Source organism: Struthio camelus, chromosome 13 (genome assembly GCF_040807025.1).
Source record: "Struthio camelus isolate bStrCam1 chromosome 13, bStrCam1.hap1, whole genome shotgun sequence".
NCBI lineage: Eukaryota > Metazoa > Chordata > Aves > Struthioniformes > Struthionidae > Struthio > Struthio camelus.
The window spans coordinates 13,878,769-13,891,677 of NC_090954.1; the positions used below are offsets into that span (position 1 = coordinate 13,878,769).

Sequence of the window (12,909 nt, forward strand, 5' to 3'; positions counted from 1 at the left end):
CACAACTGTGACACCTATTCTCAAATTTAAGCAGACCAAGCAGATTTCTTGCCCTCCACAGAAGACAGTTTTATGATTTCTAATAGCGTTCATTGTTTTAAAAGTTATTTTTCTTCTTTAAAAATCCTTTTAATTCCTCCTGTTACACGTAGTTAATTGGTTTACCAAATATTCTCTCTTGATGTTTATGTACTTTGCATCTAGTATTCAAAGTCTACATAAGTGATTAGTACAAAACAAGTTAAACTCCCTCTATGTTAGGAATTCATATTTGAATTAAACCTATAAATTCTATTTCTAAACCGTAACCTATGATCCCCTTAAGAGATAAATTAAGCACAGAAAACACTGCTAGCACACTTGACATCAAGTATAATTCATTGCACTGTAAGATGCTGGAAAAAGGCAACATGGGGCATAGCCTTTGTGCAGCTACAGTGAACTTTCCTAGTAATTTCAGCAATCTCATATGAATTTAACATTTTACTGGCCAGAGGCAGCAAATGAGCAGAAACAGCATAGTAGATCTAAGTGTGTGAAGGGTAACTGGGAGTGCTGACCTCCACCGCAGAAAGCACAAAGCTTTCCCGAGCAACACTAAGAGGTCATAATCATGCCCTGGCATGAGTCTGCTGCAGGACTCCAGACCACTGGCAATGAGGTTTCAGACAAGGGCAGGCTGATTTGTTTGGATTAAAGGAAATAATGTCTTCTGGAAGCTCACGTGGTATCTGCTGGTATTCCTTTTTTCAATAACAAATGATAAATCAATAGTGGGACACACTTGCTAGTCTCTGTAGAGGAACTTTTTTTCTTCAGAATGATCTTTCACAGGGGGGAAATGATAGCATGTAAATAACCTTCCTTTTTATGACCAGATATTTCTACAGATGGGACATGCTTGGAGCAAAATGATGTTCAGCATTTCCTGCTGAAAGCATTCATAAATTAACTCTCAGATGCAGACACATTCTGACCCTGGAGGAGAACTGGAGTAGGTGTTGTCAGATGCAGAGGAGGCTGAAATTGCTTGAATCTAATACTTTCACTGTAGAAATTTTTGAGAGACAGGACAGCTCTAAGTTTTCCCTTCTTCCTAATAGTTTGTCCTGTTAGTAGAGTGAGGAGGTAACTAGATGATAGGCCAAGACTGACATTTTTCCTCCTTTTCTCTCATCAGGGGAGGAAGACAGGGTAGCTTTGGTGCTGAAAAACCAGAAACTCAGTAAAGCTGTCTCTGCTTCCACATATAGCAGAAGCAGGGACTCCTACTGTGGAGCCTTTAGCTCCAGAGTAAATGAAGTGTCAAGTGCCACCAGTCAAATGCAATTTTGCACAACAGAGCAACTGTATCCTTAGGATACAAATGAACTGTATTTGGTTTGCTTGAATAGTTGTGTGCTAGAAAGGAAGAACATTGTTTTGGTCCATCCTGCATTCATCCTTTTTTCTGAAGCCTTATAAAAGGCAAAATAACCATCTTGCTTTGTTAAAGCTTTCTGGGAAGTGACTGGGGCAGAAGTTTCAGAGTCAATTGAATTATTTAAGAAAGGCTGTTGATTGTGTCAGACAATCAATTAGTTTAGTGTCAACTAAAGAACCAAAGAGCAGTCTTTGAAGAGATGTTCTTGCAGACTTTAGCAGAAGGGTTGTTAATTAGTCTGTTGATTTGTGTTATCCCATAGACCTATCAAATAGGGTGCAGCACTTCTGTAAGTAAAAAAGCACATGGTACTAAAGAGCATTTGGCTTTACCTACAAAGTGTTATTAAAGACCTAGGAAGAACGTCAAACAGCATTAGCTTACTTATGCTGTGAACCCAAGTGTTCAGATAAGCCATTATTCTCCATAGCAGCTCCCTTAAATAATGATATTGAATGCAGCCTGGCTACAATGACTCCACTTGGAGGCTCATGCAGGTAGCTGAATCTCCTGCAAGTGCTACTCTCTCTCCTGTGAGTTCAAGCACAGCTGATTGTGTTGGCTTTCAAGGTCTTCAACTCGGTCAGTTCCAGTTCAAAAGATACTCTTTCAGGTCAGCTCTTGATCCTTTCTGAAGCCGTTTGATCTGTGACTTCATTCAATCCTGTGGGGCTTCCGTGCTGTAAATGGTGGTCCACTGGTCCCTGGCCTGGGCATCAGCTTGCCTGTGCCTGAACGCAGGCTGGAGCTCGCATGGCCTGCAGCAGCAGCCAGATGTTAGCGCTGGCATGGCCTTTGCAAAGGCATTAGGCTGCATGTTCACACAGACTATTTCCCAGACGCCTTGCAGGCGGGCACAAGAGATGTTCAGGGCTGAAAGGAAGCTAGAAGAAGCAATCTGCAACACTAAAACATTTACAGTCAGGAGAGGAGTGGAAGCAAACAGAGCGCTCTCTTGGAGGAAGGAATAAAGTGAGACAAAATAGCTTGAGAAACACCACTGAGAATGAATAACCTTCTCCAGGGTTACCACTTTCCAATTCCACTTTCCAAATCATCTAACACAGCTATGTAACTGTTAAACTGAATTTAACTTATCTTCATGTACAGCCACACATGAAAGAGAGAAAACTGGTTTACATCCTCTTACATCCCACCTTATTTTTCCTCCATTTTTGCTCTTTGCCTAGGTATGATGCCACACATCATAATGCAGCATGTTCATAGGATTGTTAGACTGCTCTGAAGTGCTCACCTCCCTCAGAATGCAAAGAAACTGCAGAAATTTCCTGAGCCTCGTAAGGATCCCAAGCGTCTGATAGACACATTATAGACAGGTGGTCCTTTTCACTACTGAAATGAAATCACTTTTGGAAAGACACATAACAGCTGTTTATGGGCAAACCAAAATAATACACTGGGTTTTGAAAGAGGAATTGAAGGGAAGCATCATATATAGCTTTTGGAAGGAATGCAAGGATGCAGTGTTGTTACCAGAAATGGAACGTAGACAAACAGGCAAACTTGAGTGTTTGTACAAAAAAGACTGGTAATATTAAGGTTATTTACGATAATTTTACCATTGACTGATCTATAAGCTGCTTGATAGCACACAATAACAGTAACAGCTTATATTTATATATAATTCATTCAATGAGATTCATTACTTGTGACAAGTTTTATAGCAGTGCAGTTAGTGTTTATTAGCAATGAAAACGGTATTTGAGATGAGAACCTCACAAATCAACTACTTTGCAGGCAAGAAAGCAATTACGAACAACACTAAGAAGCATTACTGAGAGATCTTCAAAGAGCTCAGTTTCATACCATCCAAAACACAGCATATGGCAATGGCATGGTGCTGTCAGCACGTTTGTTGAGCTCCACGCAAGCAGGAATGTCACATCCCCTCCCCAACCCCTCGATGCACCTTCCGTTGTACCTTGGTGTGCCTGGAGCTCTGCTTTATGCACAGCCCTGTTTCACTCGTGAGATCACGTGGGAGGGAAGATGCTCTCTACAGGGTAGAAGAGAGGGTTCCATGAAATATGACCCAAAGAACTTACAGAAATTATGCACTTCAATTACACATATCTTCATCTGTTTTGGAAAGAATCTTTGCTCTTAATAAATTTTTAAATAAGCCTTTAAAGAGTCTTTAAAACAAGCTGTAGGCTAAACTAATTTCCTTAAAAAGCTCTTTCCCCTATGCATGCGTTCACACTGATTTGCCTTGGAAGATTTGTCTGTAAAATTGTGCATGCTTACTGGCTTGTTATTGTCAGGTTAATTAATGGTTGAGCAGTACACGCTATTGTGCTTTTCTAGAGCTGTTCTACCTTGTGTGTTGCATTTGAAGTCAGTGGGCACATGCACACGGTTTTATAAGCAAATATTTCAGAGCTCCTCAGACAAAACACACAGGCTTAATTTTCCCATTGGCCTGCAGTACATTCCTAGGTGCTTAACTTTTTGGAGGCAATCAGATCCTCAGGGATTTTCAAATTCTGTGCAAGTTTTTAAATAAAAATGCATACAACTGGAAGCAATGGTGAGGGGGCTGGACAGATGCTCGCCTTGGGGATATCTCAGAAATATCAAACGTAAGATTTTTATATTAAAGAGATAGCTCTAAATCACAGACTCATGACATAAATTTCATCTGATTTAGACATCTTTCCTTAAGTTTTTCACCTATCCTGATTCTCAGAAATCTGTTGTTCTCGGAAATGTCCCTATAACAACCTGAATATACGGATGGAGATACTCACCTTGGGGTGAGTCACCTTGGGCCAGAAAGCCTTGCAGTAGGTAGTGTTCACCCCGCTGCCGCTAGATTTCAGCTCACTGCTCCTCTTAATTCCCCAAAGCTTTCCATTTGGGCTGCCGTTGGAGGACCACAGTCCACTTCTGTGGTCCTCATGAGTTATTCGTAAAGTGAGTCTATGACAGGAAGAGAAAGGTCTGAAGAGGTTAGGCTGTGTAAGGGAGGACAGGCAGGTGAACGCAAATCTGACAGCTCAATGCACCTGTGGGTCAGAGAGGCAGCAAGTTCAGTCCTGTCCATGGATGGAGAAACAAAAGCAATATTAAGCAGAAATAAAGTGACCTCTTTGTTTGACATAGTGTGGTCACAGGATATGCTGTAGTCAGTTCTGGAGTATCCAGACCAGGAATGTGGAAAAATTAGAAAATTCAGAGAAAACAAAGCACCTAAAGTAATTGAAAGATTCGAAAGCCTACCTTACAGTGAGAAATTCAAGGATGTTCTCTTTAGTGTCTAAAGGGGAAGCTGATCTTTAATCATAGCTTCCAGAAGTCAAAGACAATCTTCAGTATAAACACAGAGAAAAGAGGACACTGACTGAAAGCTGAAACTAGAACATTTTCACTGAAAATAAGGCACAAATTTCTAACAGTGATGACCATTAGTCACTAGAGAAAACTATCAATTGCTGCATGGCAATTCTATTACTTATATCTTAAAATTAAAGATTAGATTTTTTTTTTTGCCCCCCTAAGGATGAAACAGGCACAAACATGTAGGAAGTTCTTACTGCCTGTGCTGTGCAGGAGGCCAGCCTAGATGAAACAGTAGCATTAAAATCTATAACGAGGACCAAGGTCTGTCTATAAGTCTCCAAAAATCTTGCCAACGGAAAACAAATAAATGAATGAAACGCAAGGAAACTGCAGTCTATAGAAAGGCCTAAAAATCCCTCAAATTCTCTGCATCAGAACTATTACTGTTTATGTAGGAAGTTGTTCTTCACTGTTTATACTTTATTGTCAGCTAGTCAGGAGAAAAATACAAGACTAGAAATGGGAATTTCAGATGTTAAGTGCATTACAAGGCACTGGTAATTCCCTGATAAAGTTTAGAGGATTGGTGAAGACCAGCACATTGTTCATAGCCAACAGCAATATATTTTTAAGCTTTGTACTGGGTGCTGGCTAGTAGCCAGGTGTAGTTAAAACTACTAAAAATTAAATAGTAACTGCCATATTCCTGCACTGCAGTCTGACAGATTCAAGGACCTCAACAACTGCTCCCCCACCTGTACTTAAACAGATAGACATTTCCAACATACTAGAACTGCCAAAAGGCTCTAGGATCACTAGCCAGAGGCCTATAGCAGGTCCACATTTCCTTCATAAATCAAATTTCTTGGGGCTTGACATGTAATTTGTCATGGGTGGAAATTAAGGGACCTAAATATAAAACCTTATTCCCCAGACTTCTGTTCTAGAAGATACAGGTTGCTTCCTCAAAAAAAGATCCTCTGTCGGATCTGAATGGGCTAGTGTTAATGATGAAACTAGCAGGAGGGAGGCAGCATATAGCTACCAAATTCCATCCTAGAGCAAAACTGGAGAGCTTTGGGAGATGGCCTTAGCAAATCACTCCTGCCGCAGAATGCATCAACGAGAACGCAAAAGGATACTCGTAGAAGGGAAGGAGGAGATGCTGAAGGATTCCCAAGACGTTTATGGGGGAAAAAAAAGGGTCTACTCGATGCCTCATACAGTTCTAACCCAGTTACCACCATTATTAGAAAATGATGTTTCCCTTCCTTTGGTGGGAGGTTTGGGGATACATCTGGAACTTGGACACTATTGAAACATATTTTCTTGGTGTTTAATAACAGGCTAGCTGGAAAACATTTTCCTATTAACATTTGTGTTTTCTTTCCTTTCTCCCCTTACTTCTTCACTGTATCTGTCTTTCCTCCTTTCTGCACTAAAAGTGGCTGTTCCTCTATCTCCAAGCTCCTCCTGCTGTTCTGCAATAGACCCGTTCCTGTCTAACCATGAACATGCTCTGTAAGTCTTTTTTGTTACTGTAGCTTTGTGTGTGCCTGCATGTGTGTTTTCAGTATTCATTGTAATGCATTTTGAAAGCCTCCTTTGAGGTATGGCTTATGATTTGTGGTGGCAGAGGCAGAAGCTTCAGCTCAAGGCAGATGTTTTACCCCAGAACATTGAGAGTGTGGGTCTCTGGACGCAGGATGCTGTCGACAGCAGCATGCAGCATGAACACCGCTTTTTGGTTCTCCCTCTAAGGACTGTATTACAGTAGCTCAGGGTCTCACTGGTAGGTAGCACACAGGAGAATATAACAACATGTAGAGGACAGTAAAAAGCTGATGTGGATTTCATATTGAAGTTGCACAGCACCATATATCAAACACTATTCAGGGCAGAAGAGCTCCCTACGGCCCTGGTTGGATCATGCCTGAGTGATGCATAAAGCATACTAGACTTTTAATAATTCCTAGAGTTTAGATACAGCCATAGGAGGTTCACATAGAGATAAAGAAGTTGGAAGACTCCAATTATTCCTGTGCCTTTCTTCCTTTAAGTCAGTTATCCCTTCTGATAGCAGCTAGGCTTCCTCGTCCCTCAGCTGATACATAGGTTTTTCAGCTGGGTTCTGGGACAAGTGTCATGGGACTGCTTCAGGGACTAGGCACTTCCAGACACACAGCTCCAGTTAGCTCAAAAAAAGACAGGAAGCGTGAAATTTGCTTCCCACTCGAAGTGTTTCTGGAAAGGGCATAGGGAAAAGGAGCAGAGCTCATTTTGGGGCCAGGAGCATCCTGATGGTTCATTACAAGAGCCTCCACATCTTGAAAGTGGGATGACATTGATGAGGAAGAAGTAAGTCCACCTGACAAGTCAGAAGAGTTAATGCTTGACCATTCTTTTGCATCTTCTATCAAGAGACACACAGAAAGGGCACGTAGCCCTTTACACAGCATCACGCATCCACAGTCACTCCGGCCTCTCAGCATTGCTGATCCCTCCACCCTGCTCTCCAGATCATGCCCTCTAGGTCCAGCTGACAAAGCCCACAGATCCTGGGGAGACTGGACCTCCCAGTGCCCACCCAGAGGCTAACAGATCCTAATAAATTTGTGGCAGGTAGCTTTCTCTTATTCCCTTCAGTGACTTTGTTTGTTCCTTGTTAGGACACTCAGATATTTAAGAGACACACAGCAGATTTTAACAGTTGCTTCAGTACAGCAGAGTTCAAAGCGAAGGATGCAGTTTCTGTTTCTGCCATCTGTAATTTTCTGTAACTGGGTTCCCTGGATAGGCTGCAGCATATGCAGAGCCAGAGCTAGGATTGGTCTGCAATCTGCTCCCCATATTGGGTCGCAGCCTGCTTTCAAATTTTACATTGCAAAATTCCCAGGGAAATCGTTGACAGAGAACTGACATCGTCCCTTCAAAAGCCATTAAAAAAAGAAATTCCACAGTAACGAGGGGCTGCAGAACCACCTTTTTGAAAGCAACTAGTGGAAGCTTCATAAGCTACTAGATAAGTAGACTAATGCGAATCAGGAAGCTCAGGCACAGAGAGAAGCACCCTAACTGAACAGGACATTAATGCTGAGGACTTCTCAGACAACACATTACAAGAAAAAAAGGAAAAACCCCAATAAATTCCAGTATTTTTTAGTCCCTGCCCGTCACTGAAGCTTGAAGAATTAGCAGCAGAAACTTGGGTATTTAGGAGTCCAGCTGGTCTATACCATGAGCTCATTTCCAGGTGCAAAACTAGCCATTAACATCAGTTCCACAAAGGCTAGATATCATAGGACAACTCAAAGTCAACAGGGAGGCTTCCAGACCCTAACCTTTAGTTGTTGCATTCCTGTTACATTTCAGATACATATATCTGTCCCAGCACCTACATTCCCACACTGAGAACTTATCCCTCTGCTCATGCAGTCTCCCCTAGCCCTTTGCACAGGGAGGACCAAGGGAGGAGGTGGTGAGAGAAGAGAGAGCAGCCCTCAGCAGCAACCATCAGCATGGCATCGCTCCCAGCTACACCTTGGTTTTTCTTCTCAGAGGTCACAGCTAGCAGCTCTGATTTCAGCCCAGAGGCCAGGCCACATTCAGCTTCTTCCCCAGCCATTTACATCTACACAGATTTTTCATTTAAAAGAGAGGAAAACCAAAGGGAAGCATTTTGAAGAGCCCGGGCACAAGCCCTTGCCTTTTCAGCCATAAGGGCCCCAAATCCCACAGAAATTTCCTGCTCCTAATAACTGTCAGTGAAAACACCAGACAAGCACAGCTATCGGCCTTCTCTTAAACTGTCTTTTATAACATTTTTCCATCACTTGTTCAACACTAACCTGGATAACCAAGCACTGCAAGAGCTCCTTCAATCACCACCTCCACACAAGCATTCAGGACTCCTGTTCTCCTACCCTTGCTCTTTTATTTCCTTCCCTCAGCAGTCAGGCAGTTGCTGCTAATGAGTCTCATTAGCAATCCTGATGCCCATCTTTGTCAGTGCTCTGCAGGTACAGCTTTCTCCTTTAACTCTCTCCTCGCCAGACTCCATATACAAGCACCCGGTAGCCCCATTTCAGCTATGAAAAAGACCCTGCTCTGCAGTATTGAAGGACACCATAACTAGGCAGCATTTCAGTTCAAGGAGAGCTCCATTGCTGATAAGCTCTGTCACTGAGGATTACAATCTTAAAATGCACTCTTTCACCTAAGCCAGTATATAGGACCCACGGATTTGCATGCCTATTGGGGAATATGCACAGGAAGGCATCTCAGGCCATCTTATGCTCTCACCTGCGTCCTGTGCTCACAAATCGCCTTTGTGAGGTTTTGCTGTGAACGAGGTGCAGGAGGCTGGTCAGCCTGGTTCTCCTTAGCATCTCCTGGTGCTGATGCAGTACTTGGTATTGCACTATTTACACAGTCACTGGCTTAGGAGATGGCACTCAAATCGCTTTCCTTTTCCTAAGCAGGAGCACTAGCCACAGAAGTTAAAATGTCATCCTGCCTTGTGCAGGATACTTGTGAAGGGTGGGAAGAACCCCAGCAGAAAATATGAACAGGAATCTGTACCCAGGATCCATTACTCATCTGGAGGTGAGGGGTCACACTGGGATGGGGAAGAAATGAATTCAAATCCCTCCAGGAAAAGGGACCTGTAGGCTGATGTCCTCCATCCCTTTCTGCTCACGGAGGTGATGCCAATGTCAGCATGTCTGAGCTGACGGGAGTGTGCTGGGAAGGCAAGAATGACTTAGGAACGTAGATTAGCAGTCTAGTGCAGTTTATGCACAAAGTAGGCTCGTAGCTCTTCTGACCTGTCAGGATGCAGTTGGTTCTTCGCATTTCGGTATCTAAGGGATTTTTTTAAAGACTATATATTAAGACAGGGGCTGAGCAGGGAGCTTGAAGGTCTAAATTTCAGACATAGGTGTCTCAAGCGTCCATGCATCCTTCAGTTCTTTGTGTTAGGTGCTTGTGAGATGACCTCATGTGAATTTTTGTGTCTGTGTTCCTCCCTCTGGCAATTTTCACATCGCTGTTTTTCTGTCATATGGTCACATGCGATTATCCCTACACAAACACTGCTTGGTATTTCCATCACTTAATTGTACTCCATCATCACTGCAGTTCTTCCAAAAAGCTCAACAGAAAAGAGTGAGCAAAAGCTAAAGGTAATCTACAATCTCCACTTTTCATCTGCTGCTATCTCTGTTTTACAGTGAAGTGATTAACTCTGCCTGGAACAATCCAAACTAATTGAGGGACTGACAAATCTTGTGATCCATTAATGCTTGAACATAACACCTTTCCACAGGCTGCAATAGTTTCATGCTGCGCATGTGTTGTAGGGAAAGATGTGGATCTAAGGTTACAGAAACTAACAAAAACAACTGCCTTGAAAAGAAAATAAAAAAGAAAATACAAGATTGCTGTGAAATTTTTTTGGCAGAGGGATCTTTATGTTTAATTACTGTCTTACTGGTACTTATGCTTTTACCCTTTTGCTCGAAAACTGTCCTCTCTGAACAAAGGCCCTCCATCTCTCTGGCTTTCTCTCTCATCCACAGGGAACTGGGCTCTGTTTAGGGAAATCTCAGAGTTAGAAGAGGTAGGTGAGAGCTGCAGAAAAGCTCTTGATTGGATTCTTTGGCCTGAGAGAACTGTAAAACTGGATCTATTCAAGCACAAGGTGCATAAGGTGTTTGCAGATCCTGAACTGGAGCTCGTAAGGAGGACCAGATTGGGGTCCAAGGGATCTTGTAAAACATCTAGAGCAGTATAACCCATCCTCTGATTTGTGTTGAATGCCCACAGCTACCTTTTCTCTGAGGACACTAGTGTAGCCAAGAATGGCCAGGAGGTAGTCATGCCCAACTCCACAGCTGCTAATGATGAAACTGTCAAGGAAGCAGAGGCAGAAGAGCAAGAAAAATAACTCTGCCACTCATGATTCCCGTGAGCAGGGAATTTCCATAGGGGTCTTTAGGGCTGCTTCATGACACCAGAAGACTAGGATCTTACTTCATTTCTCCAGAATTGCTGGACATATCCTGCTTCCATTGGCAAAGTAGAAGAGTTGTGACCATATTGCCTGTTCTTGCATATTGGTCCCAATAAGGAATAGCTTCAATGAAGTCCATGCAAGCACTGAATCAGGTGCAGGATCTGTCACTGCAAAATTTGCTCCTTTTAGTCGTTATGTATGACTGTTCCCTTCTGCTAGGCTTCCTCTGCCCGAAAACATTGTGCATGATTCCTAGTATCCAGCAATTTTCAGACAAATTTGGTCTGCTTTCTTCCAGTCCTGAGTGACAGCGGGCACGAGGTAACAGCTTGCTCCAAGACAATATCTGGCATTGCTTTGGGAAACCCAGCAAATGGTACTCCTGGATTTCCTGCCTTCCCTCCAGTAACTGGGCAACTGGAAACCAAGTTAAACTTGGCTCTCACTCGCTCTGCTAGTCAGAGAGGAAAGTCTTGATTTTTCATTATTTAGTCAATTATATCTATGCTAAATAGTTATGAAACATTACCAGCTTGGCCTGGCAGGATTTTTCACTCTCTTGGTCAAAGTGAAAAATATCTCCCTGAAGGACAGGACAAAAGAGAAAGGAGCTCAGTTTTGGAAAGTAACAGGGAACAAGGACAAAAAAAAAAAAAAGCAAAATGCTGATGGCATAAGCCAGTAGACACTTGTGTAAATCAGCACAATCCATTGCCTTTTCTACTGCTTTACCTAACTAATAGCAATCAAGGATCTGACCCCATGGCTTGGCAGGCTACTTCACCGGATAGACTCCTGCTAGCCTTGTTGTGAGATGTGCAGAGCTGTATTTCACAATTTGACATTGATAAAGCCAGTTCTTATTTATCACATGGTTTAAAGTCACCACTACTTTGATTAGGGCCTGCAAAGAAAAACAAGCAGATTGACAAGCAGTCTCTGAACCAAATGATTCATTTAGAAGTAAATTTAGCTGTTCCAAAACATGGAATTATGATGAACTGAGAAACTCTTGACGAGCTAGGATGATGGAGTTAGTTAAGAAGGGTACTTTGGTTTGGTGACTGCCTCCCTTTTTCATGTGAATTGCTCCATTTCTTTTGTTGCCATTAAGGAGGTGGGTGGCTTAGCCTCAGTGTCACTGGAGAGAGATAATTAGAATTTCATCAGGGAGTAATTTCACATGCACAGGAGAATATATAGTGTTAGGGGTAAGGGTTATGTTATGGTTACTTTGCAGAAGCAGGTAATGTGCGATCTGAGCATCATGGGGTTTTGGTTGACATAAACAAAACATTTTTTGTCATTTCTGGAGCTTCAAAATGTTCAATTTTTATCTGAAATGCTTTCCATAGCATTTAATATTTTGTTACAAATGTACTGAGAAATGGAAAATCCTTTTGAAATGAGATCTGAGCCTTTGCTTTTTAGTTTTGAAAATGTCAAAATGATGTATTCTGAAAATATCACATTTTCAGAGCAGGTGGGAGGAATTTTGATATGAGACAAGGCTTTTCTCCATAGACCAGTTTGGTTTCACAAAATGGCTTTTTCCACTGAAAATGTCCTTGCCTGCTCTCGACGCTGACTTTGTTCCAGGGATTCCCCATCCTTTCTCTAAGAGAGTTCATTTGTGAATCAGGGCAGAGATCTGCGAGCATCCTGACAGAATGAACCTGCACTACAGTATTCTGGTTACTACTATTCAGCGGTTAAAAAAGCTTTTGCTAGGTCATTTGGCCAGGAAATTATACTCTATGAGGTCCCCAAATGGAACTCCAGACAGATAGTCAAAAGGAGAAATTTTCCAACAATAAGCCATTGCTGAGCTTTGAACATTGACTACAGAGCCAGAACAACACAAATGCACTCTGCACTTCTGGTTCCTTACACCATTTTTAAAGCTTTGACAGATCACACTTCCTGAAATACTGAAGAAAGTAGAGGCATGGGCCCCAGAAAATCCTGCAGTCAAAAAGGAGGATTGACTGTGTTTCTGAATGAAGACTTCCTAAAAAAGTACTGCAGCTTGCTTAATAATATTCCTTTCATGAACCAAAGAAATTCGAAGGGTTGCCAAGTCTTTAAAGTGAAACTACGACTTAGAAAATTCATGTTCAAAACTATCCAGAGGTTTTTTCTGAGACGGGGTTGTCCTTTAGACCCC

At 42.3% G+C, this 12,909-nt stretch overlaps 1 protein-coding gene across 11 annotated transcripts in view; it reads left to right on the top strand.

Annotated features, from left to right (window-relative positions):
- Positions 1-12,909, top strand: part of HTR4 (5-hydroxytryptamine receptor 4) — a 146,086-nt gene that overhangs the window by 103,414 nt on the left and 29,763 nt on the right. The window contains exon 8 of one of the 11 annotated variants that reach the window (XM_068959322.1): positions 2,614-4,584. The exons of the other annotated variants lie outside the window; for them this stretch is intronic. Coding sequence (XP_068815423.1) covers positions 2,614-2,650 — 37 coding nt within the window. The 3' untranslated portion in view covers positions 2,651-4,584. Of the gene's footprint in view, positions 1-2,613; positions 4,585-12,909 lie in introns of those variants that run through there. 11 annotated transcript variants of the gene reach the window in all.